Below are 27479 nucleotides of genomic sequence, written 5' to 3' on the forward strand. Positions count from 1 at the left end.
GTCGAAGCCTCAAGTTGGGAAATGGATTTAACATGGGGTGGAACAGACCTGGAAGTGAGGTGAGGCTGGGATGGAGATAAATCAAGCAAGGGGGTGCTGGACTCGCTGGGCAGTGGGCGAGGGGAAAAGAGAGGATGACGCTGGGGTTGGGTAGGGTTTGGAATCTTAGTGAGGTAGGGACCCGGCTGGACTGGGGGCTGAGGAAGACTGCGAGCGCCTAGGTTGGGGACAGGAACGAGGCAGGTGAGGATTTGGGGCGTATGTGGAACCGGCCCTGCGAGCAGAAAGGCAGACCGGATTCAGGGTGCCGCCCCGCGGGACTGTGGGAGAGGGGCTTGGGGGCGCCCCGGGGCAGGCCGGGAAGGGGGGGCGGACCTCCCCCTGGGCCGGGCCGGGGCGGCGCTAGGACCGAGCGAGCGGAGGGAGCGAGCCGGGCGGAGCCAGCGCCCCCCGCCCCCCGCCGGCCGGCTCCCCTCCCCCGGCCGCTGGCTCGCTCGGCTCGCAGCGCTGCAGAGGCTCCGAGGCGGCGGTAGAGGCGACTCCCTCTTTCCCTCCCTCTTGCGTCCGTCGGTCCGTCCGTCCGTGCGTCTGTTCGTTCGACTCCGGTCCGGCCCGAAGCATGGCCGGCGTCAGCTTCAGCGGCCACCGCCTGGAGCTGCTGGCGGCGTACGAAGAGGTGATCCGGGAGGAGAGCGCGGCCGACTGGTGAGCCCCCCGCCCCCGCCCCCGGCCCCTTTGTCCCCGCGCCGCCGCCGCCGCCGCGCCTTTGTTTCCATCCTGCGCCGCGGCCCCGCAACCGGGAAGGGAGGGGGAGACCCCGAAATGGTGCATCGGGGCCGGGAGGGCCAGGGAGGGGCTGCCTTTGTGCGCGCCGGGGGAGGGGCCGGGCCGGGCCAGGCGGGGCACTGCCGGGTCCCGAGCGCCTGGAGGCGGCCCCAGTCGCGCGGTGGGAACAGTGGCTGGACTCGGGCAGGATAGACGCGGGTCCAGATGTGTGACCAGGGGCCGCATGGCCCTGCAGGAGCCCATCCCCCTTCCCTCCCTGCCCCCCTCCACGGGCCCGAGGGACAGGTGTGCACCGGCCAGCCAAGGGCACCTTCGCCACCTTCGAGCGAGCGTGAACCGGGCGGGGACGGGGCGGGGACCGAGCTAGCGGAGCCAGCGCAGCCTGCCTGGCCCAACCCGGCCCGGCCACAGCACAAAGAAAAGCCAGGGCGGGGGAGGAGCGGAGCCAGTTGGGGGCCAGGGCGCCCCGCCCACCGGGGGCTTCTCGGGTGTTGGCTGCTCTAACCCCCTAACCTCGGTTAGGGTGTTGTGGAAGGAGGTTCACTGCCACATGGCGACCGCAAAATGACTCCTTTACCCCTCGAGGGTAGGGAGGAAGAGGCAGGGATGAGCCCTCCTTTCACCAACCTGAAGGGAATGGCAGGGACTGGGCTGCTGGGCTACGGGAGACCGAGGGGACCAGCTACTGGTCCGTGGGGGCCCGCTGGAAGGAAGCATGGAAGGAGGAGGATGGATGAGGAGCTGAGTAGATCCACTGGGTCCCTAACCCCTTCACCCATCAGCAAGAGGCGGTGAGCTCCTGATCGGGGAGGAGCTGGGCTTCCTCTCTCCCCCTCCCCAGCTGTTGTCTTCTCCTGAGCTGGGGGAGGGGATAGGCCACCTGCTCTGGGTTTGGAGCCCCTAGGGTGGCAGGAAAATCAAGGGATTCCATACTTCTCTGTCTTGGACTCATTATCCCCCAGAAATTATTCTCCTGGGACAGGTGCCTATTTGTTCCTAGACCTCCTCCCCCTGGCAGGCAGGAAACAGACCCTTCTCAAGGAAAGTGAGGCACAGAGCAAGGAACCCCATTAGACTGGCCTTATCCTCACCCTGGGAGGGCAACTAGGTAGGGGGCTGGAGGAGGGGACAAAATAGCTAGGCTTCCATGCCATGGTACTGCAGCACTGGCGGGCAGCCAGGCCTGAAGGGATGGACTTGGGAGATGAGCTCTCATGTCCTGCAGGTCAGTCACAGGAGAGGCCAACACAGGCTAAGCAGGCAGGCGGCCCACCCATTGTCCCAGCCCTGCCCCTGGGGGGCTGAGATCATGGGAGGAGTTCTGGGCAAGTAGCCCTCTTGGCCTGGTGGAAGAGCTGGACTTGGGATATGGCCCTGCCTAGGGAAAGACACAATGTGCCCTAGAATGCCTCCTTGTGGGGGGTCTTGTAACAACACCCCACTTCCCCCTAAACCCTCTAAGGTTGAACTCTGGCAGCCCAATGCTGGGACTAGCCAGCCATTGCTGCACAACATGGTGCTCAGCAGAGGTCTGGGCTCCTACCACCCAGCAGCATCCATGTGGCCAAAGGGAGTTATTCATCCCTGGTGTGCGTCAGCCCCCATCTGGGTTGTGTGTGGGACAGACACAGATGCATACATGCACCCTCGCATAGACACACATTTGCTCACTCCCAAAAGCCCAGATAGCATTCTGTAAAAAGGGTGCAAGGATCCTATTCTGTGTGTGGGGACATGAGTATCCCCAGTGCCTAGCACAGAACCAGTCCTGTGAGATCTCAAGACTAAGGGCAGACCCTGCACTTAGAGTGCAGAGAGTGGGTTATTTTGGGTAAAACTGCTATCTGGGCAAAGGGGATTTGGTGTTGCCCTTCCCTTTCCTTGCCTTTGAACTAGAGTGGGGTGGGGTTAAGAGTAGCTCACACTAGGTGGTGGGATCTCAGAAGTGGACCACTGCCTCAACACTGGAAGCAGAGCACACAGGAAGTCAGGTTGTATAGTAGGAGATTACCAGTCCCTGGTTGTGATATGACTCACTGTGTGACCACATGCAAGTTCCTGTTTCTTTCTGGTGTACTTTTTTTTTTTTTTTTTTGGTACCAAGGATTGAACCCAGGAACACAACCACTGAGCCACATCCCCAGCTCTTTATATTTTTTATTTTGAGACAGGGTCTTGATAAGTTATTTAGGGCCTTGTTACATTGCTGAGATTGGCTTTGAACTTGTGATCCTCCTGCCTCAGCCTTCTGAGTCACTGGGCTTACAGGCATGCACCACCGCACCTAGCTCTAGTGTTCTTGAAAAGAAGAGGGGATTGGGCACAATCATATCTAGAATCCCTAGGGCCTTTCTACCCAGTTCTTAGCATCCTAAGAACACAATGGTCCTAAGGGGTCCTCTGCCTCCCATCCCTAGCTGGCCCCAGGATTTCCCTGGAGCTGCCACTGTCCAGCTCCCACTTCTGGCCTAGATGATTTCCAAGAGTTTGTATCAACATTGCAAATAACCTGTGGTGCTACTTTGTACTGGACCTAGGACCCAGAGAGCAATATGTGTTAGCTGAACCAGATTTTCTGCCTTTGTGGGTAGTGTCTGGGACAGTGTCTGTCTCCAGGGTTTGAAGCTGGTGAGATGTGTAGATTCAAGGTCTCCCTCTTCCCATCCTGGTTCCCTGCAGGTTCCCTAGTTCCTACTGCCCCTGCCTAGGGTGCCTCTGATATGTTAAAGAAGCATTGATCCAGCAGGGTCTGGGACCAATACAGGTGCCTCTTCTGTCCCTGCTGGAGTATGATAGGTATTCTGGGGAGGTTAGTTCAGGATGAAGCTGCCTGGGTAGCTGGCATTGACTGTCCTGCACGTCCAGCCCTCCATGCATAGTGAACCATGTATGCAAAGACTCCAGGGTGGAAAGTATCCAGAACAATGTTTGGGATCAGAGAGCCATCCAGTGTGGCTCAAGTACATGGTATGAATACAGATGGGCGTCGGGATAGAAAGGCAGGCTGGGCAGAGCTGAAGGATGAAGGCTGGCTGAAGCATTTGAATTTAGGGATGGTTTCTGTTGGGGAAAGTCTGTGACCATAGCAGGAAAATATGATTGGCGGGAGGTAGGTAGACAGGAATGGAGGATAGAAGGGATGTCAGAAAGCCTGGGCAAGGCTGAGACAGGTAGCCTATCTCAGGGAGGCATGATGTCTAGAACAGTTCTGGATCCCTGGAGTTTGCCTCAGTTTCTCATCTGTGAAGGGAGAGGTGTACACTGATTCTCTGAGGCCCCTTTGTTTCCAGCGGTGAGTTAGGGCAGCCCCCGACAGGTGGTGGAACAGCTGTGCTGGGAAGCAGCTGTCAGGGCAGCGACTGGGACAACAGTTGTACCAGACCTCCCAGCCCTACAGCCCACCTGTGTCCCTTTCTGGAGGGAGGGAGGGGCTGGGGTGCCATTTGGCCCTGGAAACAACTTGTGCCAATCTCTTGGGGCGGAGCCAGACTCTCCTTTCTTCCCTCCTTCCTACTCTCCTTCTCCCACTCCCCTCCTTCCTCCTTCCCTCCCTCCTCCTCTTCCTTGCCTCCTGCCCTCCTTCCCTCTCTTTCTCTTTCTTGTCCTCTGCCCTCCTTTATTTCCTTCTCATTCCTTCATTTCTCTCCTTGCTCTGTCCGTTCCTCCTCTTTCCCTGTGCCTCACTCTTCCTCTCCCCCTCCTTTTCTCCTCCTTGTCTCCCTCATACTCCTTCATTCCTCCTGCCTTGGCAGTAGGGAAATGGGATTTTGGGGAAGGGTTTGAACCCTTCTGAACCTCAGGGGCAAGTCCAGTCTTCTTGACCAAGACCTTTCCTCCCAGTGGGTCAGTCCCCAGCCATGCTTTAGGATGGGAGGTCTTTCTGCCTTCCCTTCCTTGAGATGGATGCTATGCCCCTGCCACTTAGGGAGAAAGAGCCAGGGAAGAAAAAACTAGGGAGGAAGAGGAAGGAGGAAGGCTGCTGGGTCAGCTTTCCTGCAGGCAGGAAAGACTGACAGTCCCAGGAGGGGGCAGTCCCAGGAGGCCTCAGCTAGGGCGGAGGCAGCCTAGGGGCTGAAAGTCCAGGAGAGCACAGCTGGAAAGCAAAGCGGAGCACAGTGGGCCACTCAGGCCAAAGTCTGGGAGGGAGTGACCACAGTGACCTCATCCCCATTTTAGAGAGGCGGAGATTGAGTCTGAGGGCGGGTCCCCAGGGTCCTTTGTGTTCGAGGAGAATGCAGCTCTGGTGGGCCAGTTCCCCTGCCAATTGCTGGGTTGCCATGGTTACTGGGGGATGCCCAGTGCTGTCTAAGCACCGAGTTTTCTTTGCTCTTCCTCCCTCCCTGTAGCAGGAGGGGCAGTGGGTACCAAGACACGCGCCAGGTACATTCCTGGCACTGGCCAATGGGGGATGAGGATTGTGGTAGCCAGGGAACGGTAACCAAGGAACCGTTGCCTTGGAATCTCCATCGCATACCAGCTCTGCTGAGTTGTGGGCTGCCAGGGCCAGGGCCGGACGTGCTGAGCTCAACTAGGCAGCAATTTCTACCCCCATTTCCTGCTCCCATCTGACCCAGGCCTCCCAGGTTCCCAGATGCACCCTGCTGGGCTCCAAACCTGCAATGGTGCCTGGCCCTGTTGTTATGGAGACAACAGAAGCCCTCCCCTGGCCTGGCCTGCTTGCTTGCTCCCTCCCCAGCTCCATCCCCACCCCAAACTGGCTGCCTGGGCCCTGACAGTTCCATGAGCCACCCCTCCCTCTCCCCAGGGCTCTGTACACATATGAGGATGGCTCAGATGACCTCAAGCTTGCAGCATCAGGAGGTAAGAATTCCAGCCATTCCTTTGCCTTCCTTTCCGCCCCCTCCTCTGGTTGTTTTCTACCCCACCCGCCTGGCTCCCAGCCACCTTCCCGCCTGCATCCAGCAGACCCACACTTGTCTGGCGGTTGTCCTTCCTCTTGTCATCCTTGTAGTTCTCAGAGTGGGGAGGGAGGGAGCCTTGTTTCCTGTTTGTCTTCTGAGAAGGCTCAGAGAGGGAAAATGGCTTGCTCAAAGTCACACAGCCATAAGGGAAGGTTCCTAGCATGGGTGGCCCTTATCAGCCCCACTTTCTCCAGAGCCACAAGATTATTTATTAAGGGAAGCTTTATTTTACCTCATTGGGTAGCACCTGGTGAGACATGAGGTGTGTGAAGAGTGAGAAATAAGGATGTGTGAAGAACAAACACCTCCTCAGTCCTATCCTGAGTCAGGCCCTGGAGGATTCAGAGGCAAAGCTATTTCCTGTCTGCCCCCTCCCCCAGTGCCAACACAGAACTCTGGGACCTCCCGATCTCAGAGGTCAGAAGACCCTGAGGGTGCCTGTGGAACCCACAAAGCATCTTTCCTTTGGGTTCCAAGCCCTCTGGGGGGGTAGGGGTTTAGGAGAGTTCTGATGCCCTCTTGATTCCCCTAGAAGGGGGCTTGCAGGAGCTTTCAGGCCACTTTGAGAACCAGAAGGTGATGTACGGCTTCTGCAGTGTCAAGGACTCCCAAGCTGCTCTGCCAAAATACGTGCTCATCAACTGGGTATGCAACTGTGGGCTGGGGGGCCCGAAACCCTTAGCACAGTCGCACTCTGCCCCCTCCACTCACTGGCACCATGGGGGAGAATCCCACCAGCCCTGAGGAAGATAGCCTGGGCCTTTGGACACTGCTTGCCTCCTATCCTTTCCTGACCCCCTTCTCTTCACTGTGTACTTTGCAGGTTGGTGAAGATGTGCCTGATGCCCGAAAGTGCGCTTGTGCCAGCCATGTGGCTAAGGTTGCTGAGTTCTTCCAGGTATGTGGGGCCTGAGCTCACAGGGGAAGGGCTGACCCCCCAGGACCAGGTCTGTATGCTGGGGGTGGTGAGGGGAGGGAGTCTGGATCCACCTAAACACTGTCTTCTTGTTGCAAAAGGGCGTCGATGTGATTGTGAATGCCAGTAGTGTGGAAGACATTGACGCAGGTGCCATTGGGCAGCGGCTCTCCAACGGGCTGGCACGGCTCTCCAGCCCGGTGCTGCACCGACTGCGGCTGCGGGAGGATGAGAACGCTGAGCCTGTGGTCAGTGTGTGCCTGGGTATTGGCCCTGCCAAGGGCTCTGCCTGAATGGCCTGGCCCCTGAGTCTCATCTACCTAGTTCCTCTTAGCCCTTACTCCGTGCTCACGTCAGGGTGTTTGACTGCAGGGCACCACCTACCAGAAGACTGATGCGGCTGTGGAAATGAAGCGAATTAATCGAGAGCAGTTCTGGGAGCAGGCCAAGGTACAGAACTCCGACCCTGGCCTTCAGGACGAGCTATTCCTCCTGCACTCAGCTGGGTAGCTCTAAGTCCCTCACGCTTGAATGGTGTGTCCCATCCACCTGCTCTCCCAGCAGAAAGAGCAAGCTCTTTGGACCTTCTGTGCACAGGCTCATCCCATCAGTGTCCAGAATGGCCACCTCCCACCCCTGGGTGAGGGATGGGGAGGAGGGTTGGGCTGTCCCCCTGACTCGGGGTCTACTCTACTGCACGGGTATTACAGAAGGAGGAAGAGCTGAGGAAGGAGGAGGAGCGGAAGAAGGCCTTGGATGCAAGGCTCAGGTTCGAGCAGGAGCGGATGGAGCAGGAACGGCAGGAGCAAGAGGAGCGTGAGCGGCGCTACCGAGAGCGGGAGCAACAGATCGAGGAGCACAGGTGAGCCCACCCAGCCCAGCAGACTGACTCCTAGTCCCCCGGCTCACTCTGAAGGAAGTGCTTGTGGCTTATCATTCCAGGAGGAAACAGCAGACTCTAGAAGCAGAAGAAGCCAAGAGGCGGTTGAAGGAGCAGTCTATCTTTGTAAGTTCTTTACCAGGGAAGTGAGGGATGGCCCTTATGTTCCTGGGGAGATCAGTGGCTTAGAGACAGTGCTGGGTGTTCTAGGGACCTGCTTGAGCATGGCTGTCGTGGAATGGCAGGACTGACATCCCATCTTATGGGTCTCTGGCCTCTGGCCTCTGGCTGTAGAAAATGACTACCTTGGAAAACTTGTTCCTAGATTGTTAAAGAAAATCACCCTGACCTAAACACACACAGACCCAGCTCCCCCTGCTTTTTCCCCAGTGGGGGAGTGGACTCGCGGAGTAGATTAGACATGGTTCCTGCACTCAGGAGCCTGAGGCCTGGGCCCCACAATGAGAGTGCTGCAGAGCCACCTGGGTGAATTCTAGCCAGTGCTTTAAGAGCCTATACCCAAGTGTGCTTCTTTGGAGCAGTTCCCTCATTCCAGGGGTGCTGTCCAAATCTCCACACATTGGGAATGGCCCATGGGTTTGTGGATTAGTCCCGAAAGTTAAATTGGAATGCTTTGAATTTTATTCTTTATTTTTGGTTCTGGGAATTGAACCCAGGGCCTTGAGCATCCTAAACACTACCACTGAGCTACTCCGAGCCCCTGAATTGAATTTAGAGTTTCAGAAATAGCTAAGGTCATTCAGGACCGAGCAAGGTATAGTTCAACAAGAGTGGTGGGGTGATACTTGTTGGAGTGGGACCATCCTGGGCAGATGTTGGGCCATGGGGGCTTGAATGAGTTCCAGGTTCATACTCATAGGAGGCTGAGTGGGAGGCGTCAAGACAGTCCTGTAGGCATGAGCATTAAGTATCTGTTGTAGGTCACTCTAGTTGTGTCACCCTGGGTTGATAGAGATGGTGTGTGATGGGTAAACTGCAACCTCGGTAAACTGCAACATCCAGCAAATTCTTGCCACCTGCCCTATACCAGGCATTAGAAACATCTTGAAGAACAAGATGGGAGATGTCTTTTTTAAAATTAATTGACTGATTCGTTCTTAATTATGGTAAAATAACATAAAAGTGAAATGTACCATTTCAACCATTTTTGGGTTTTAGTACTTGGAATTGAACCCTTAACCACTGAGCCACATCCCCAGTTCTTTTTATTTTTTATTTTGAGGCAGAGTCTCACTAAGTTGCTTAAGTTCTCACTAAGTTGCTGAAGCTGGCTTTGAACTTGAGATCCACCTACCTCAACCTGCCAAGCCACTGGGGTTATAGGCGTGTGCCACCATGCCCAGCCCATTTTAACCATTTTTAAGTGTACAGTTCAGTAGAATTAAATGTATTCACATCATGGTATAACCATCACCATGGTCCATCTCTAGGACTCTTTTGGGAAACTGAAACTGTACCCATTAAACTCTAACTCTCCATTCTCCTGATGCCAATGCCTGAGGCACCATTCTACTTTCTGTCTCTGTGAGTTTGACTGCTTTGTTACACAGTATTTGTTCTTTTGAGACTGGATTAGTTTTACTCAACAAAATATCCTCACATTTCATCCATGTTGTAGCACACATCAGAATTTCCTTCCTTTTCAAAGCTGAATAATATTCCATTGTACGTATATGTCACATTTTGTTTGTTCATAGCAAGGTCTTTTTGATGAACTTTACTTTTACAGAATATTTCAAACTCATACAAAAGAAGACAGAATAGTGTAGTGACTACCCTGAGCTAATCTTGCATCTTCCCCAGTTACTAACACATTTGGCAAAATCTGAAGGAACTCACATATTTTATAGTTCATCCTGCCCTTCAGGTTAACTCATGTGATAGTGACAGCAGATACTGTAGCAAGTCAGTGTGGTGGCATTATGACTTCAGGTCCTGTAAGGAAAGTCTCACACAGGAAAATACTTTCTTTTGGTTTAGGAGCTGTTCTGCTTTATCTCCCCTGTTAGTAAGAGCTGTGTTCCTTCTCTGGGTCCCCCTTCCCTTTTTTTTTTTTTTTTTTTGGTACCAGGGATTGAACCCAGGGGTACTTAACCACTGAGCCACATCACATCCCCAGCCCTCTTTTATATTTTATTTAGAGACAGGGTCTCACTAAGTTGCTTAGGGCCTTGCTAAGTTGCTGGGCTACTTGCTAAGTTGCTGGGGCTGGCTTTGATCCTCCTGCCTCAGCCTCCAGAGCTGCTGGGATTACAGGCGTGCACCACTGTGCCCAGTTCCCAGCCCTTTTTATTTTGAGACAGGGTCTTGCCAAGTTGCTTAGATTCTCACTAAGTTGGTGGGGCTGTCCTTGAACTTGAAGTCCTCCTGCTATAGTCTCTGGGATTAAAGTGTGCACCACCATTCCTGACTAGGTTCCCTTTTTCGCTTGGGCTATCAGGGAGTTCCCATGTGTCTCAAAATGCTTAGGCATGGTTATGTTCTTGACCTTTATAGTTAGCATATTGACCTCTGTCTTCTACCCACAGCTCTAAGTTGTATCAGTGGTGTTCACACTGTTGGTAGTTAAACATTTCTGGTAAGCTACCTCTGGTCTTTTCATTGAATGAGCAGAGAAACTCATGAGAGTAGGCAAGTTTACATTCCTCGTTATGTTCTCAAAAAAAAAAAAAAAAAAAAGAAAGAAAGAAAGAAAGGAAAGGAAAAGGAAACCTAGCTTCTTCACCACCTTATCTATAGCTTTTTTTCCTCTCTCACCAACTCCTCCAGTCTGATTTGCTCCAAGAGCAGCAGGGGACACTAAGGTTTTGGTATAATGAATTCAGCTGGGCAAACGTACCAACCTTGTGCCAACTACTCACACACAGCGATCCTCATCCTGTGTGCTCATAGGGAATGGGGAAGATGACCTCAGAAATAGGAAATTCGTTTGTGGTGGATGCTGGGAATACCCTGTGGGGACCCAGAGAAGGAAATAACCTGATGGGGCAGAAATTCTTCCCCAGAAGGCAGTTCCTAATCTGAGGCTAGAAGCCCAGGCTGGGCTTGGGGTGGGAACCAGGCACTGGGGAGAGGCATGGGGGTGGGAAGGGTAATGCATGGGGGAGGGGGTGTGCTATGACTATCATGCTATGTACTTCATGTCAACATCTTACCCGAGTGCATTGGGGAGATGACGGGCCTGGAGCAAAGGGGAATGTGAGCATTCACCCTAACTGTCTGGGTCATATCAACATGTGACAAGTGAAGTGGGCAGGTGAAGGGCAGTAGAGAGTGGTGGTGACTTCAGTGAACTAAATGGCACGTACCTCATGTCAGGGCACCTGTGGCACCACTCTGGCCAGTGACTATTCTGGGGGTAAGAAGGCTATTGTTGCTGGAACTTTTGGCATTTCAAAGAAACAGGATTCCAATTTCAGTTCAATATGAAACTTTCTGGGTTTTTTTTTTTTTTCAGCACTGGGGAAGGAACCCAGGGGTGCTCTACTACTGAGCTACATCCACAGCCTTTTTATTTTATTTTTAATTTTGAGACAAGGTGTCATTTAGTTACCCAGGCTGGTTTCAAATTTGTGATCTTCCTGCCTGAGCCTCCTGAGTCAATGGGATAAAGGCATATGCCACCACGCCTGACTGAAACTTTCTGATGTTTAAATGATGGTAACTAATTAATATGTTTTTAAAACACTATACCAGCAAAACAAAAGCCATCTGTGGGCCACATTCAGCCAGTGCTTGCTGTGGCTCATGAAGTCCCTGAGGGATTTTAAGCTAGGAAAAGTTATGGTCTGGTCTGAATTTTGAAAGGTCCTTTTAGGGTCTTCAGAGAACGTATGAAGGGAAGAGAGCATGGTGGCAGGGAACCAGCGAAGGAGGCCTTGGCCCTGATATCAAGGTCTGGGTCTGGTGGCCATGATGGGGGCATGGTGGTCCAGATGGTGGGGTAGGACATCAGAGAAAGATTAACTTTAAAACAAAGGGGTGTTTTTAGATGGCCCTGGGTGCCTGGTTAGATGTGGGGTTGAGAAGGCAGGATACTCAAGGCCTGATCAAAGGCCTTCAGGGTCAGGAGAAGACTGTGTGACTGGATGGTAAAGGGAGCAGAGGTGCCACTTCTGAGACCCTTCCTTTTGGATCATGGGAGAGACATGGCCAAGAGTCCCTGTGCGGACAAGTGCCCAGGACACTGTCCCTTTGGTTTCCAGGGTGACCAACGGGATGAAGAGGAAGAGACCCAGATGAAGAAGTCAGAGTCAGAGGTGGAGGTGAGAGCTAGGATATGGAGCAGGTGAGATGGGTAAAGCCTGCCTCAACCTAGCCCTGATCTTTTCCTTATGTTCTCAGGAGGCAGCGGCCATTATTGCCCAGCGGCCTGACAACCCCCGGGAATTCTTTAAACAGCAGGAACGAGTCGCATCAGCCTCTGCGGGCAGTTGTGATGTGCCCTCGCCCTTCAACCACCGAACAGGTAGTCCTTGGCCCCATCCTTTCTAGATCTCCACTTCTCAGGTTATGGCCCTGAGCCCCTCTGGGACTCTTTCATGGAAGAGGCCTTGCCCAAGGATCCCTTGGAGAAGGCAAGACTGCTCATACAGAGTACTTCCACCGCAGCTTCCCAGGTGGCAGCACCCTGGGCGGGAGGGGCAGTGTGGATGTTGGGCCATGGCTGAGCAAAGGGTAGTGCCAGAGCCAGTTGCATAGCTCTGGCATGGGCACAGGCATACCACTGGCCACTGGCAGCAGCCCTGCTGACTGGACTTGGTTTGGCCTATAGGGCTGCAGGTGCATGTGGGGTGGGCTCTTCCCCTGACCCCAGGTTTGAGCAACCTGGAGCCAGTGCACAGGGTTCCCTGTTTGGCTTCTCAGTGTGCAGCTTCCACCTCCCCCTGAAGCACACCCTTCTACTCCCTGTCTGCTGATCTGAGTACTTGCATCCGCTGTGTGCTTGGCCCTGTATTGGGGTCCCAGGGGTGGGGCAGGTTGTTCCCAGCTGTGCTGCTGCTCAGAGAGGCTGACTGTGTGTGGCAGACTCCTGGTGTGGCTGTGTGTCTGTATCTGGTGCTGGTGGGAGGCATCAGATGGCTTGAGGCTGTTGCCCAGCTTGGCTAAAAGTGTGCTCTGGCTGAAGGCAGCTTGGACATCCAGGGCCAGCCCCAAGGTCTGGTAAGGCCTTGGGGCGGGGGTAGGGGAGACTGACCCTCTCTTGTCCTCTGTCTCTTTCTCTGTCTGTCTCTCTCGGCAGGTCGTCCGTACTGCCCTTTCATAAAGGCATCGGACAGTGGGCCTTCCTCCTCCTCCTCTTCCTCCTCTTCCCCTCCACGGACTCCCTTTCCCTATATCACCTGTCACCGCACCCCAAACCTCTCTTCCTCCCTCCCATGTAGGTAGCAGCCCCAGGCCTCGGTGGGGGGGTAAGGAGGGCCCCGCTTCCCAGCAGCCCCCTCACCCTCACTCCCCCAGCCTGACTGCTGATCTCTGGTGTTTGTCCCCAGAGCAGGTACTGCCTTGCCTCTTATCCCTAGCCTTGTGGGGCTCTGGCCCACAGGGGCTTGCTTTATAGGGTCTGGAGCAGTGGTTTGGTCCCTAGGGGACCTGGGGAGCTCCCAGCCCCCACCTAGACTCCAAAGATAAAGTGCTGGCCAGGCCCCAAGGTGAACAGTCCTGGTCCCACCTGGCTCCCCTACCCTCACTGACCAACCTGGGGGTTTGTTCCACAGGCAGCCACCTGGACAGCCACCGGAGGATGGCACCCACCCCTATTCCTGCCCGGAGCCCATCTGACTCCAGCACAGCCTCAACCCCTGTCACTGAGCAGATTGAGCGGGCCTGGATGAGGTCACATCCTCACAGCCACCACCACTGCCACCACCACCCCCACCAGCCCAAGGTAAGAGGAGCCCACCTGCACTGGACTTTCTATCAGTCCTTGGGCTAGAAACCCCAGGTTGCCATAGTAACAACTCCCCCACAGGATCTGGACCACCCATCACCAAGACAGTCCAGGAGGGAGTCCTGTGTTGCAATCAGACTGACCCTCTTTAAACCAGTGTCTCATCTCTGAAGTGGGAATTGAACCTTCCTCTCTGTGCTGCAGAGTGGTTTAAAGACACTAAGTAGAGGGATAATGAGGTGCAGTTGGTGCTGAAATGTGCCCTGTGTCCTTGTAAAGGTGTTCTTTCCCAGAAGTCTTGGACTCTCTCACTTGTCATTGATGGGCAGGGTAGAAGTGACCCATCAGGGTCTCCATCCTTCCCTCCAGGGATCTGATTGCATATGTCTCCTCTATCTGTGCTGTGACAGAGACCCAGGAGCCCAGCCCCAGTCTGGACAGAGAAGAGACCAGCAAGGAGGCTAGAGAAGCAGCAGCTCCTCGGGCCTGGGTTGACCCCATGGAGGAGGCCCCTCAGGCACAGGAGCCTCCCCAGGGACAAGGCAGTCCCTTGGAGGACTTGATGTTCGTGGAGTCTCCAGAGCAGGCTGTCCTGGCTGCCCCTGTGGAACCTACCACAGCTGAGCCCTCAGTAGCCGACTCCCATGCAGCTGACACCATTGAAACTGCCACTGCCACTGCTGATACCACTGTTGCCAACAATGTTACCGCTGCCACTGCCAGCCTTAATGACCTATGGCCTGGCAATGGGGAAGGGGCCTCAGTATCCCAGGCTGAGCCTAGGGCCCCCACACCACCCTCGGGTACTGAGGTTGCCCTGGCAGAGGTGCCTCTGCTGGATGAGGTGGCTCAGGAGCCACTGCCACCAGCAGGTGAAAGCTGTGCCAACCTTCTCAATTTTGATGAGCTGCCTGAGCCACCAGCTACCTTCTGTGACCCAGAGGAGGAAGTAGAAGGGGAACCCCTGGCTGCTCCCCAGGCCCCAACTCTGCCCACCACTCTAGAGGAGGTGGACCAGGAGCCAGAGCTGGAGCCAGAGCAGGAGCTAGAGCCGGAACCCCACCTGCTGACCAATGGCGAGACCACCCAGAAGGAGGGGACCCAGGTGGGTCATGGGCAGCTTGATGGGAGGGGTGAGGGCTCCAGCAGGAAGCTGATTTTGCTTGTAACAGTACGCACCCTTCTCTGTGACCCATATTACTGGGGGAAGCTCCATTCTACTCCCCCTCCCTGGGCCAGCTCTGCTTTTCTTCCCAAGGCAGGCATCTGTGTTTCCTTGGCAACCACTGATGGAGTCATTGGTTGCTAGGGAAACTGACTCAGTCCTGATAGGTCAGCCCTAGTCCTGGTGGGTGGGGCCTAGTGACAGAGCTTTTCTCCTGCAGGCCAGTGAAGGGTACTTCAGTCAATCACAGGAGGAGGAATTTGCCCAATCAGAAGAACTGTGTGCAAAGGCACCACCTCCTGTGTTCTACAACAAGCCTCCAGGTAGTACTGGGGTGGCTGATGGGAAGGAATTAAGGGTGTGGGGGTTTGAGTGTGGGTCAGCATCATCTCTAGCACATACAGCTGGCACAGGTCCTGGAGGTTGGGGGACACAGTCATGGATCTGCTGGCCATCTTAACTCCTGTCTCCTCCCCAAACCATAGAAATCGACATCACCTGCTGGGATGCAGACCCAGTACCAGAAGAGGAGGAGGGCTTCGAGGGTGGTGATTAGTTGTGGTGCCTGCCCTCTGGCTTCCTCGCCAAGGCTGCCCTTACCAAGGCTACCCACCTACGCCGGCCTCTGGCCAGACGGCCCACAGCGCCTGCATTCGCAGCAGCTCCGCCTGGCACCCACTCTGGATTCTGGTCCTGGCCGGGGACTTGTCTGCTTCTCTACCCACAGGGCCTGACTTTTACAGCTTTTATTTTTTTCTTTTTCTTTTTTTTTTTTTTAAAGTTGATAGGAGACTTGTACAGTTGACTGGTTTTCCTCCCGTTGGTAGTTTGAGACGCTGTTGCATATTCCACCCTCTCCCCATCCGGTCCAGATTGTAGCTTAGTCTTCCTCGATCTGGCGGGGTGGAGGCCTGGGGCCTGGTGTGGGGGGAACTCCGGTGGGAAAACGTGCCCCCACCTCTTTTCCTAGTTTTATGTTTCTCGGAAAAATATCACTTTGTATTCTCTGTCCAGGGCTTCAGATATTTTGCACGAATTTTAAAACATGGCAATAAATGGCTCGTGGGCTCTGGCTCCCTGGGACCCCCTCCCTGCCCTTCTCTTGACCCCTTCCTGCCTGACTCAAAGGAAGTAGCAGACCCAGCTGGGGCCCCTCGGCTTCACCGCCCTCTCCTGCTGGGCAGGTCCCAGGCTGGAGGCCCTAGGCCCTAGGCGTGATTCAGGTCAGGGCTATGGTTGGGGCCCAGGGGTTTGGATGGCCCCTCCCCAATTCCTTCCTCTTTGCTTGGGTTCCTTTTCACGTTCAGTAACTGTTTTTTTTGGAAAGCACAAACTTCTGTAACGGGTCGTGCTCATGTCTGTTAATAAAGAATCCATATCCCTTCAGGCCTGCTGCTCTGGGCCTCCAGGGGCTGACCTGGCCTGGGCTGCCTGCCCCGATTCCCAATTCCTCCCGCCACAGTGGGCACAGCACCTCTCTGCTACCAGTGGGGAGCCCTAACAGTGATCTCAAAGACGGGCTAAGTGGGTCTGAGGTCCCCAGAGGAACCAGTTTCTGGTTTCCTTAGAAATCTGGCCTCAGATTCAGTTCCATACCCTCAGGTGAGCTGCTAGCAAAAATGCAAAATCAGTCCCTTCCCGCTAAGGCCCTGGGCATGGCTGGTCACCAGAACCTTGGGTGCAAGCAGCGGGTGTCCCTTCCGTGTGTACCAAAGCAGATCACACACCTTTATTATCCTCAAAATGTAACAAACGGGGTAAGAAATCCCTCCCCCCCAACACCCCGCAGTCCAAGGGAAGCATTTAAAAAGCCCCGCTGTCAGGCCAGGAGTCCGCCGGTGGGGCCCAGGACGCCGGGCGCCCCTCTATACGGCTGTAGTCCTCCCGAACAAGGGGATGGAGACCGGCAGGCGCCAAGCTCCGTGCTCCAGGGGCTCACGGCTACTGAGCTCTGAGTCGGTCCAGCTGGGGAAGACCCGGCGGCCGCGATCGGCCTGCAGGCAAAGGGCAGGGCAGGGGGCTGCGGGCCTCGGGGCACTTGGTAGGTGCAGCGCCGAGGTGTAGCCCCGGTCCAGGAAGAGTGGCTTGTAGCTAGGCGGCGGCTGCTCCTGTTTCTCTGCGCTGTCGCGGCGGCTCAGAAAGGGTGTGACGATCTTGCGGTAGAGGCCGCGCGTGTCTGTGAGCACCTCGCTGTAGGGCGGCGGCGGCTCGGCCATCAGCACCGCCTCTTCGTAACACGGTGGCTTGGACATGTCCGATTCCGCTGCGGAATGAGAAGCCGTCGGAGGTGGTGAGGCCACGGGTCCACAGCTTCCCGCAGAAACCTTGGCCATCCGCGAGTCCTAGCCCATCCCTCCTCCCGGGTTCCCAGGTAGGCCGCGGGTGGAAGCCTCGCGCCTCAGCAGGGAATCTGTTCCTGCCGAGGTCCCGCCCACTCCTGCTGCCAGCGGTAGATCCTAACCCAAGAGTACTTACCTTGGCGCGGATAGCTCCAGGGCCGAGGCGGCACCGATAGGTGCGGCGGTGGCGGGTGCGGCAGCGCGTGATGGTGAGAGTGCGGGTGTGCGTGCGGCTGCGCTGGCCCGTGGTGCAGCAGAGGGTGAACGTGCACGTGCGGATGCGCGTGCGCCGGCGCCTCCAGGCGGCCGCGGTGCGGTGGTGGAGGCGGCGCCAGGCCCGGGGGACTCCCAGCCATGCTGCCCTCAAGCTCCAGGGGCTCCAGCTCTAGTGCGCGCAGATTCTGCTCCCGCAGTCGCTCCTCCTGGCGCCGTTTGAGGCGGCGGCGCAGGAAGCTGCAGAAGCAGCAGAGCAGGACGATGAGACCCCAGATGAGCCAGAAGCCGGCGAAGCACGTGAGGAACGTGTAGGTGCCCTGGGACATCACCATGGCGGCGGTGCGGGCGGTGGGTCCTCGGCAGCTTTTCACTGGACACTGGGCTCCTCTGCGTGGCCCCGAGCCCGCGCCACGCTCCCAGGTGCCGCCAGCGTCACTCGGGGACACGCGGCCGGGGGTTGCCTGCAGCGGGGCTCAAGTCGTGCACGCGCCGGTGGGGGGCAGCTACGGAACCCGCTCCTTCCCATGGCGCCGGCACAGCGGGGGCGTCCCTTACCCGGGGCCGCGAGGGACCTGCGGGGCAGGAACAGGGGGCAGTGAAGGCACGCCGCAGCTCCCGATGACTTCCGGGCCCGCGCTCGCGTCGTCCCGGGGAAGCCTCTTCCGTGGGATCTCCCGCACTCCCCGGGGGCCCGGTGATGTCACCATTTACGATGACGTCACGCTTCGAGGTTTCCCCGGTAGGGTTTCCCCGGATCTGAGACCCGGCCGCCGCCGCCGCCGCCGCCGCCGCCGCTGCTGCCGCCGAGCTCGGGTGCTGACGAACCCACGGCGGGTCAGCAGGGGGCGCGCAAAGGCCAGGCTTGATGGCTAAGCCCACGCGAGATTCTGTACCTACAACCCACAGGTTACCCCTGCGCTGAAATGGTTTCAGAGACCTGTAGACACCAGGGCGCTGAAGCGGAGTCTCAGCGCGGTCGCTTTGAGTAACCAAAGGGCGGTCCGCTTCCTTCAGCCCCACTAGCAGCCCAGCCGGCGCCCCAACTTCAGCCCTGCACCCGCGGCCTCCTGATCCCCGCGCCTGTAGGGGCGCTCCGTCTGGTGGGTGACTCCAACCGCCACTGTGTGCCTTTGGTCCTTTGCGCCTGACACGCGGCGCCGGGCGTGGGCCAGGCCCTCTTCCCTTCCTCTAGGCGCCTCCGCCTGCCTGCCGGATTCCAGCTCTAACTCGGCTTCCCCGCCTCCTACCCATGCGCAGCCCCACTTGGCTCTGCCACTCTTATCTCCAGGCTGCCATTTCCCTTCCCCAATTCTTTTCCTTCTCCGCAGAGGAGAGGAAAACTAGATGAGAATTGGAAGCTTGTCTTTCAGATTCACCTGGTCCTGCACTTACCCCAGACGGGCAACTCTAGTTCCACTTCCTCTCCACAGCCAGGGCGAAGAGGGGCAACCCTGCATCCTGATAGGTAGGAAAGGAGCTCTGGTTTTGCAGTGAAGAACAGCAGCGCACTGTTGACCACCCCCAAGGAACAGAAATGAGCCTTTCTTGGATGCCTTATACCAGGAGCTTTAACATACAATTCTTTGGGATAACCGGAATGAAGAAGCAATTCACTATGTAGATAGCAAAGCCTAATTTGACAAAGGCCAGGACACAAAACCCCAGCCTGAGTCAGGGTGGGGGAATGCTGCTGCTTGAGCTACATTGTGGTCCTCTTCCAGAAGCCCCAGGGACCCTCTGTCCTCCACAAGCTCAAGGCAGGAGACATACACTCAACTCTGGGGCCCACAGTCTGTCTGAGTCCCAAGCTGAGAGAATGCCAGACCACAGGCCAGCCCCCTACCTTTTCCCCCAGATGGCTCCTGTCTGACTCTATGGCTGCCTTCAGCCATGTGCCACTTGGTGCCCATGCCAGTCCTTTTCTCCTGGGCTTGCGTTCCAGAACAGACAATGGCAGGAACAATAGCTCTGCCCGCCCCCTCCACAACCCCGCCATGAGGCTGCCATGGCGACAGCAGCCCAGATAAAAACACGATGCTGCCAGTCACTGGGAGTTAATTAAATCTGTTGTTCTCCTTTTCCAAGCCCTCAGGAACAGGAATGTTCTGAGGAAACTGGCACTAACTAGAGGTCCCCCTGGTCTGCAGAGCAGGAACAGCTCTGGGTCAGAAAAGGCACTTTTGGGGTTGGAACTAATAGGGCTTAGCTGAATTAGAAATATCTGTCAAGAGCCAGGCCCAGTGACCCCTGCCAATAGTCCCAGCTACTCAGGAGACTGAGACAGAAGACTGCTTGTGCCCAGGAGTTTGAGGCCAGCCTGGGCAACAGCAAGCCCCTGTCTCTAAAAATAAATACATAAAAGGTATTTTAAAAAATCTTTCAAGACCATCAGGACTTGTTCCTGTCTCTTTCCATGCAGAATCTTACTTGACACCATCTTGACACTGGGGGTTGTGCCCATTTGGCAGATTAAGAGGCAGGCTCAGAGGGAAATGACCTGTCCCAGTTCACACAGCTAATAAGATGAGAAGCTAAAATTTAGCCTATGTCTAATACAAACTGTGTCCAAATACTTTCCCTATGTGATGAGCAAGGTATAAATGAAAAGCCCAGTACATGTGTGTGAGCAGTCAGTACAGGAGGACTTTGCATCCACAGGGGCACTGGGCACTCTGGCCAGCTAGTAGCCAAAATGTGCATTCCTGTTCCTTCCCATCAAGACCCTGGAGCCAGCCATAGCAGCCATGGAAAAGCTCAGGGAAGGAGCTACACGAGAGAGATGAAATGGTAGCTCCAGGCTTAACAAGGAATGGAAAACAGGGACTGTGCCCTGAGGGTGCCCAGCTCAGCAGGCTGGGCATTAGACCAGACCAGGGCAGGCCACACTCCAAATCTGCTAGGTGCCACTGTCACCCCTCAGCCAGGAGGTAAGCATCACTGCTGCATTTTACAGATGAGGCAACTGTGGGTCAGAGGAAGTCTCATTCTTGAGGACTTAGGGCTCTTATAGATGAGGGCCCTCTGACCCTAGTCTGGCTCCAAGTGCTCAGTTTGAGGGGTAGGGGATTTAATGTCATTTCCTCCACAGGACTATAGTAGGCCCAAAGGGCTGCAATCCAGCCTAAAGCCCCCCTCCTGGGGAGGTTCAACGTATAATCATCTAGTCCATAATAGGCATTCAGTATATACACATTGATTCATTCAGACCTGAAAGGTTCTACTGACCAGGTCAAAGTTCTTGAAGCCTCCCCAAGAGGCTTTACTACTCCATGCCTTTGTGCATGCTCTTGTCCTTGTCCAGGGAGCCCTTCAAGTTCAGAGCCAGCCTCTTGCCCTCAGCCACTCACCTTGCCTCACTGCTTCAAACATTAAAAGCAAACACCTGCCACTTGTCCAGTTCTGCTGTTAGGAGCCCTGCCCTTCAGATGGACTGTTTCTTAAGTCTGCCATCTTACTTTGTTTTGTTTTTCTTTCTCACATTCTTGCAGGTTATTTGAAAATTCTTTAGGATTCCATCTTGATTTATGTGTAGTGTTTTGGGGCATATAGTTCTGTACAGTTTTCTTAGGCCACCCTCACTGGGGACAAAAGTGAGATTTTGGTGTTTCCTAACATCCATGCTGCCTCAGTTTCTTCATCAATGACCACAGTGAAGACTGAGCTAACCCATGCAACGGGTGTGGAGATGAACAAAAACATTAGTTCTGATGATGACAGCTTCTGCCTGGGGATGCAGAGATGTGTGTGTCCCTAAGGTGCTCCCTGCCTGAGGACTGCACAAAAAGTTCTCACACTCCTAGGAAGTAGACTAGCAATCTTTCCATTTGACAGATGAGAACACTTGGTTCAAAGAGACTAAATGACATCCAATGACCACAGATCTCATATTCTAGGACCTGGATGCATTGCTACAGGCAGGCACCTGACTTTGTTGCTCCTCTCTGCATGAAGAACCCTGGCTCCTCAACCTTAGACCCAAAGATCTGCTACTGGGTCCTTTATCTCAGCAATTGGCCCACCCTTCATTCCAGATACCAAAGCCTGTTGTTCCTATCCTCAGGGTAGTGTCCACACCCTTTGGTCCTCTTGCCAGTGCCCTGGCCAGGTCACTATTACTTCTTGCCTAGATCCCTATTACCACTGTACGATTATGCCAGGCTCCTGCCCAGTCAACAGCTCTCCACATTGCCCATTTTCCCTAGGCTTTCTCCTTCCTGAACCCTCCAGTGCCTTTCCACCATCTCAGGAAACAAGCCTAGCCTTAATATGGTTCTGATTGGCATCTCTCAAACTTGAGTGAATGAATCCTAAATCACATGGAAGGCTTGTCAAAACAGAGGGCTGGGCTCCATGCACAGTGTTTGATTTAGTAGGCCTGAGATAGGACCTCAGAGTTTGCATTTCTAACAAATTCCCAGCAGATGCTGAGCCAGTGTTGCTGATCCAAAGGAGCATCCTGTGACCCAGATCAGAGCCTTCAGGATGATCCCTTGCCAAGGCCTCTTGGCCTCTGGTCATTTTTTCTGGACAAGTCATCCCTGAGCTACCTCACCCCAACAGCTGGATGAGAATGAAGCCCAGTAACCAGAAAGTTCTGGAGTAGTCTGGGTCCAACACAAGAGGCATCATCTATTTTGATCAACTGGCACACAGTAGCTCAAAAGCTACTTCTTGAAGGAATGACTAGAGGTGTCCAGTTACCTGTTTGGTCTTTTAGCTGTAGGACAGGGACACTCAGGAGCTGGGTCTGCATCCAGTTCATTCCTGGGAAATGTCGGCCATTCACCAAAATGTCACTGAGAAAGAAGCCATCACCCAGCCTCAGCCCTCGCAGGGTGGGTTATAAGCAAACCAAGCGCTCATATATCTATGAATAAAAGGAAAAGATGACATGGAGGCACACACCAGGGGCTCTGGAGTAGAGAGGAAATCCAGGGCAGCAGGGGCTCTGGGTGATGAGGTGGAGTCCCAGGCATGAGGCCCAGAGATAGGAGGGAGGAGGACGGTGTGGTGTGTGGTGTTGAGGGCAGGTGGAGGAGGAAGGTGACTGTCACCCTGTCTTACATGCCTTGCACATAACACCAGCCTCTACAGTCGTGATCTCAGTAACACTCAGGAGGCGGCTGTTTTCACCTCGTTCTACAGTCAAGGATGTAGGCTCAACAAGAAGCTGGGTCCAGCTCAGGCCCACAGAGTTAGGTGTTTATGAGGCTGTGGCAACTGCAAAACCCACTGTCGTGGAAGGAAGGGCATTTCAGAGAGGCACTGATGACATTTTATACCTCTCCCACACCATGAAGGAGAAACTGAGGCCACAGGGAGATGCAGAACTTGTCCCAGCTCCCCAAATCAGTCAGGCATGGGGGCATTTCCAGCAAGGCTAAGGTACCGGCTTGGCACCCTGGCCTGCAGGTAGAATCTCTGTGAACCAACTCTGGCAGTGGGCTAGGAACCCAGGGCTGAAGAAATTGCAAACAGGAAAATAGAGACTGGGACCCCAGCGGGCTTGTGAGTAAAAAGGTCTCATGTCCACTACATTCAGCTCTGGCCCACTTGGGGGCAGGGTGTGGGGCCAGAGCTCAGAGACCAGACTCTCCCACTAAAACCTCATTCTGGGGGGCTCCCTGTGCCTCCATCCCCTCATTCAGTGAAGGAATAATTATCCGTCCATGCAAGGGAGGTGGCCACAAGGTAGTGGGGCAGCCTGGTGTAACACACAGAGCACTGAGGGGCAGCCCTCGGCCCAAATCCTGATTCTGTCCTAACTGAGACATGTGAACCCATCCTGGCTACTCCCATCCCTCAGCTTAAGTTTCTTTGCCCACAGGTAGGGATATGAGACCTGCCTGACAGTGTCAAGGGGGAAGCACAACTGATAAGGAAGATGAAAATTCTTCAAGACTAATATACACAGTTGCATGTGACCAAACACCAGTACCTTGCAGCCAGAGAGGCTCAAATGTGGAAATAAGCCCATGGCACTATATTTATGCAGCCTGGGGGTGTTCCAGCAAAAACTGCCCTCACTTTACCACAGACCAGAGGTCTCAGACGTATCACCCTCAACTTGGATACAACTCATGGATGTTTTGTTGCTCCATAATCTATTTTTAAAAATACTCTTATCAACATTTAAAAACCAGATTTTGCATGAAGGTCCAGATTTCTAGCTCATCTAGAAAATTAGACAATCTGGTCATACCGAGTCCACATCTTACAAAATGACATCAACTAAAACTGAGCAGCTCACTCAGGCCCACCTCACTCATTCTGTTGCCCCCACCCTCCTGGGCCCCTGAAAGCATTTGGGTTTACAACCTCTGAGTTAGACTGGGCACCCACAGGACCCAGCACTGCCTGGATTCATCTTTGCTAAATTCTCCCACAGCCAGGACCATAAGCTGAAGAGGACACAGAGCTCAAGAACCAGACTAGATGCTCACAGCTTTCCCAGGGGCCTGAAGCAACCCTCACTACTTGGACTCAGCCAGAGAATGAAAATGGAGGGAGTGAGGAAGACAGGCTGGTAGCAGCACAGTCCTATAAAGCATCTGAAGGAGCAAGAATCTGGAAGGAAGAAGGAAAAGGTGTGCCACAGCTTGAAAGACACTTGCTTTACTGGAAGAATGTGAAGGAACGTTAAACATGATCCCCTGGGAGGCTCTAGGATTCTTTTCTGCCTGGGTCACCAGACCTATGCCTAGCAGATTGAGAGGGGCTTTGCCAGCAGAGAAATCTGCAGTGGAAACCTAGCTCTACCACTTACTGGCTGTGTGACCTTGGGCCAGTCACTTCACCTCCCTGAGCTTCAGAGTCTCCTTTCTCTAAAACAAAGACAATAAACTTACCTTGCACAATAGTTGTTAAGAATTAGGAGATAATAGATGCAGAGTGCTCAACACAGGTCCCACACAGAACAGGAAAAGAATGAAAGGAGACTGTGAGTAATTCCCAAGGCCCCCTGCCTACAAGAGACTCAGGCCTGACTTCCCAAGCAGCCCCCATCTAAGGGCATCTATGCCAAGGCCTCAAATGCCCCCAGATACCTGTCACCTCTGGTACCCAGGATACCGCCCTGGATGGGAAAGCAAACCCAAGGGTGGTTGTGGTCACAAAGATGCTATATCCCAAGCTTGTGGTTGGGGCTGGTATCTGCTGAGTCAGGCCCTGAAAAGCTGGCAGGGGGGCCATTTCTCTCCAGCATACTGCCCGCTGAGGGGAGGTTGGGAGGGGAGCCAGAGGTCATTTCCTCTGACTCAGCGGCCATTCTCCTCCCAGAGGAGCTCCTCTGGAGGACCAGGCACCTCCATGTGGCATTGGTGTCTGCCAGCAACCTGCATGCTATCCAGCATAGTCGAGGCATTGTGCTCAGACAAGAAAGGGGCACTTGTGGTTCAGACAATGGGCTGGGTCGCTTCCATTTGGCCTGGGCTTCAGCTTCCCTAGGTCAGCAATGTCCTTTCCTCCACTCCTGCCCACTCTCCTTCAACCCCTTCCTGGAGAATGATGGCTAGGAACACTGAGCAGAGACCCATAGTCAATTCATGGGCAGTTTGGCACATGCCCTAACAATAATGAGGAGGGATGGCAGCTTCTTTCCTCTTTCCTGATAAAGAACATCACCTCTAGGGAACACAACACCGTCAGGCCACGTCGTGAGGGAATCCCAGAAGGCCCTGGGTGCTGGTAGTGGTAGTAGGAGTTACCTCCGGGCAGAGACCCCTGACCCAGCCTCCATGCCTCCACCTCCCATGGCAGTCCCTGGGTCTGGGCCGCCTCCACGTTTGCAGCCACCCTAGGAGCCCTGCTGCGACGACTGCAGCCACGTGGGAGCCAGCTCGTGCCCACAGAGCCTTTCGTCACCCCCACCCCCACCCTCGACGGGCGGTGGAGGCAGGCACACCCAGACCCGCCAGAGGGGCGACGTTCCCCCCACCGCGCAGCTCTACCTCCCCAGCGCCGGGGTCCGTGGCCCCGCGTGGGGTGGCGAAGGGGGGAGGGGGCGTCGCTACCCCGCAGTCGCGTTGCCGGGGAGCGCAACCCCGTTGCTGTGGCAACGGTTTCCAAGCGAACTGGTAGCGGCTCGCGCCCCGCTCCGGCTCCCTCGCTCACTGGCGCTCTCCCTCCCTTCCTCCCTCCAGTGTTGGCTGGGGGAGGGTCTGCCCGCGGCCCGGGCCGGGGTCCTGGGCAGCGACCTGGGTCAGGGCACAAAGCCGCCCTCGGGGAGGGGCTCATCCCTGGGACCATCTTCCGCCCGCGCTCCGTGCCCGCCCGGCCCGTAGCCGCCGCGGTACTCACGGGCCCAAGCATCTTCTTCGAGCTCGTCCTTCTGCTGCGGAGCGAGCGGCCCAAAGGACAGAGCCCCCGGCCTGGGGGAGGCGGCAGTGGAGACGGCCCCGGGGAGCAGACAGTGGCAGCGAAAGCGACTCCCAGAGCTGGGCTGGAGGCGCGGGGCGCGCGCACGGGCGCGTACACAGCGCGTGCCGAGTCCAGCGTGCGCGCGCGCGGCAGCCAGCAGAGGGCCCCCGCCCCCCGCCATACGCCGCCGAAGAGGCTGCCAAGAGCAGGTACCGGGTGGATAGGACGAGGTTCCCGCCTGCCGGGCCTAGACTCAGCGCCCTGGGGCACTGGGCTTACACCCACGAGGGCATCCTGCAAAAGGCATGCACGCGCCACACAGCTCCTGGCAACGGGCTGCCCCGCCGGGACACGCCGGCAGACCCAAGGAACATACCTGTCGCACACGCTGGATGTTCAACCAAGCAGGGGTCAAGAACCCCGACATGCACACAGCTCAACCTGGACAGCACACATACGCGCAGGTCCTGGCCACATGATGACAGGTGCAGCACACACGCCATAGGCAGGGGTTTGAGTAGGAAGGCACCCCAGTGTGACTCCCTCCCCGCTAATGCCCCCACCTGCGGAATCCCCAGCAGGCATAAATCACCAAAAGCCTGCTAGGAAAAAGCACAGGGAGGAGGGACAAGTGCTGAGCATAGCCTTGGCCCCATGAGAAAGTGATGATCCTTAGGGTCCCACCCTGAGGTGTCCTGATGGAGGTCACTTTGAATCTGGCTGTCCTGACCTTTTAACTGAGTTGTTTCTACTCAAACTTCTCTGTAGCACTTACGGCGATCTTCCAAAAGCATACTCACCACCATTTCAGTTGGGATATTTGGGGTTACAAGGGACAGAGCCCTAAAATATTTAGGCTTGAGCCCACAGGGTCTATGTCATGTAACCGGCAAGTACGGGGCTAGATTCTTGCTTTGGTCATAATTGATTCCAGGTGTTTCAGCAACAGTATCAGGCATGTATCTGTTTCTTGCCATCTACTTTCTCCTGTTTGTATCATCCTAGGACAACTTGTCCCCAAGTAGTGGGGAGAACTCCAAGGCTCCAGAGGAAAGAGAGCTCCCTTTCTTTCCCAATAGTTCTAGCGAAAAGCAAACAAGCAAACCAAAAAACCCACAATGATTCTTTTTTGATTCATTTGGCCCAATGTGCATCAGTGAACCAATACAGGAGTCCATGCCTTGGGGAAGGAGATATATTCCAAGTGGCTATCCAGTTTCTGTTCCCTTTTCTTTGGATCTAAGCACCCACATTTCATTGGGGAAGTCAGTACCCCTTGGGTACCATCATGGTGGACACCTCTGAACCCAAGTACTCTGCTTCCCCTATGTACACTGAGCAGCCTGGCTGTTGGGACTCCTTAGGCTGAGTCTGGTTCAATGATGCCAAAACACAAATAAATGGCTTAGCATCTTGCTTCTGGTAGTCATGCCTTGATGAGAGTGTGGTCTTCCTGATTAGAAAGGAGTCTACATCTAATACCTCTAGCCTTTCTTGTCTGAGCTCCCTATGTCCTTTTAATATCAAGTTAGTTGGATGACAGTTCCATTCTTCCCCAGTTCACAAATACTAGGTATGTCTAGGGTACATGTATGCAGAGGATGCAAGCCCAGTACAATCCAAGCCACGCAGAATGGAGAGGGGCTCCTCAAAGGAAACTTTGGGTGCTTCTTATAGATACTGGGACAAACCAACACAACCATCAAAATGCTTCTGGGGTTCCCTCACCTGCCAGATGAGGTCCCACATCCTTAACATGTCCTTCAAAGCTAGAAAGCTGGCCACTCTAACCCACTAGCAGCCCTAAGATCATCCATCTAATCCTGTATCCTGGGCAGTACCAACTCGGACACCTTTGAGGCCAAAGGGCCTCCCCTGCTTGGTGTTGCCCCAGCCCAGCCCTTTAGAACCCTCTGTTGCAGTGTTGATCACACTAGGTGTTACTGTTCCCATGTCTTCCTGCCTACCAGACTGAACTCCAAACTG

At 55.0% G+C, this 27479-nt stretch overlaps 2 protein-coding genes across 4 annotated transcripts; one reads left to right on the forward strand and one right to left on the reverse strand.

The window, feature by feature from the left end:
* Window positions 1-476: 476 nt before the first annotated feature.
* Window positions 477-16001, forward strand: Dbn1 (drebrin 1). The gene is given in 15 exon segments (XM_047555666.1): window positions 477-705; window positions 5552-5607; window positions 6241-6353; window positions 6532-6606; window positions 6726-6872; window positions 6997-7074; window positions 7335-7486; window positions 7567-7630; window positions 11731-11790; window positions 11870-11993; window positions 13243-13347; window positions 13350-13412; window positions 13826-14520; window positions 14801-14903; window positions 15066-16001. Coding segments are annotated over 15 exon segments (1992 nt in total). The 5' UTR covers window positions 477-619; the 3' UTR covers window positions 15137-16001.
* Window positions 16002-16321: 320 nt separating this feature from the next.
* Prr7 (proline rich 7, synaptic) lies at window positions 16322-25889 on the reverse strand. 3 transcript variants are annotated; one of them, XM_047555406.1, is made up of 3 exons: window positions 25434-25889; window positions 17056-17707; window positions 16322-16843 (listed from the first exon to the last, which is right to left on the reverse strand). In XM_047555406.1, exons 2-3 carry the CDS (start codon window positions 17465-17467, stop codon window positions 16446-16448), a joined length of 810 nt encoding a protein of 269 aa, XP_047411362.1. In that variant the 5' UTR covers window positions 17468-17707; window positions 25434-25889; the 3' UTR covers window positions 16322-16445. The 3 variants fall into 3 exon arrangements, with proteins under 3 accessions (XP_047411362.1, XP_047411363.1, XP_047411364.1); XM_047555407.1 differs by lacking the exon at window positions 25434-25889 and adding an exon at window positions 18528-19110; XM_047555408.1 differs by lacking the exon at window positions 25434-25889 and adding an exon at window positions 18073-18515.
* Window positions 25890-27479: the final 1590 nt, after the last annotated feature.

The sequence above is a fragment of the Sciurus carolinensis genome, chromosome 6, assembly GCF_902686445.1.
Source record: "Sciurus carolinensis chromosome 6, mSciCar1.2, whole genome shotgun sequence".
NCBI classification, from domain to species: domain Eukaryota; kingdom Metazoa; phylum Chordata; class Mammalia; order Rodentia; family Sciuridae; genus Sciurus; species Sciurus carolinensis.

What these genes read in the sequence shown, in the direction of transcription:
- Prr7 (XM_047555406.1), bottom strand. Translation starts at nt 17,467, where the DNA reads ATGGTGATGTCCCAGGGCACCTACACGTTCCTCACGTGCTTCGCCGGC. An exon ending in CTGGAGCTATCCGCGCCAAG is followed by an intron (nt 16,844 to 17,055) that starts GTAAGTACTCTT and finishes CTCATTCCGCAG; the next exon opens with CGGAATCGGACATGTCCAAG.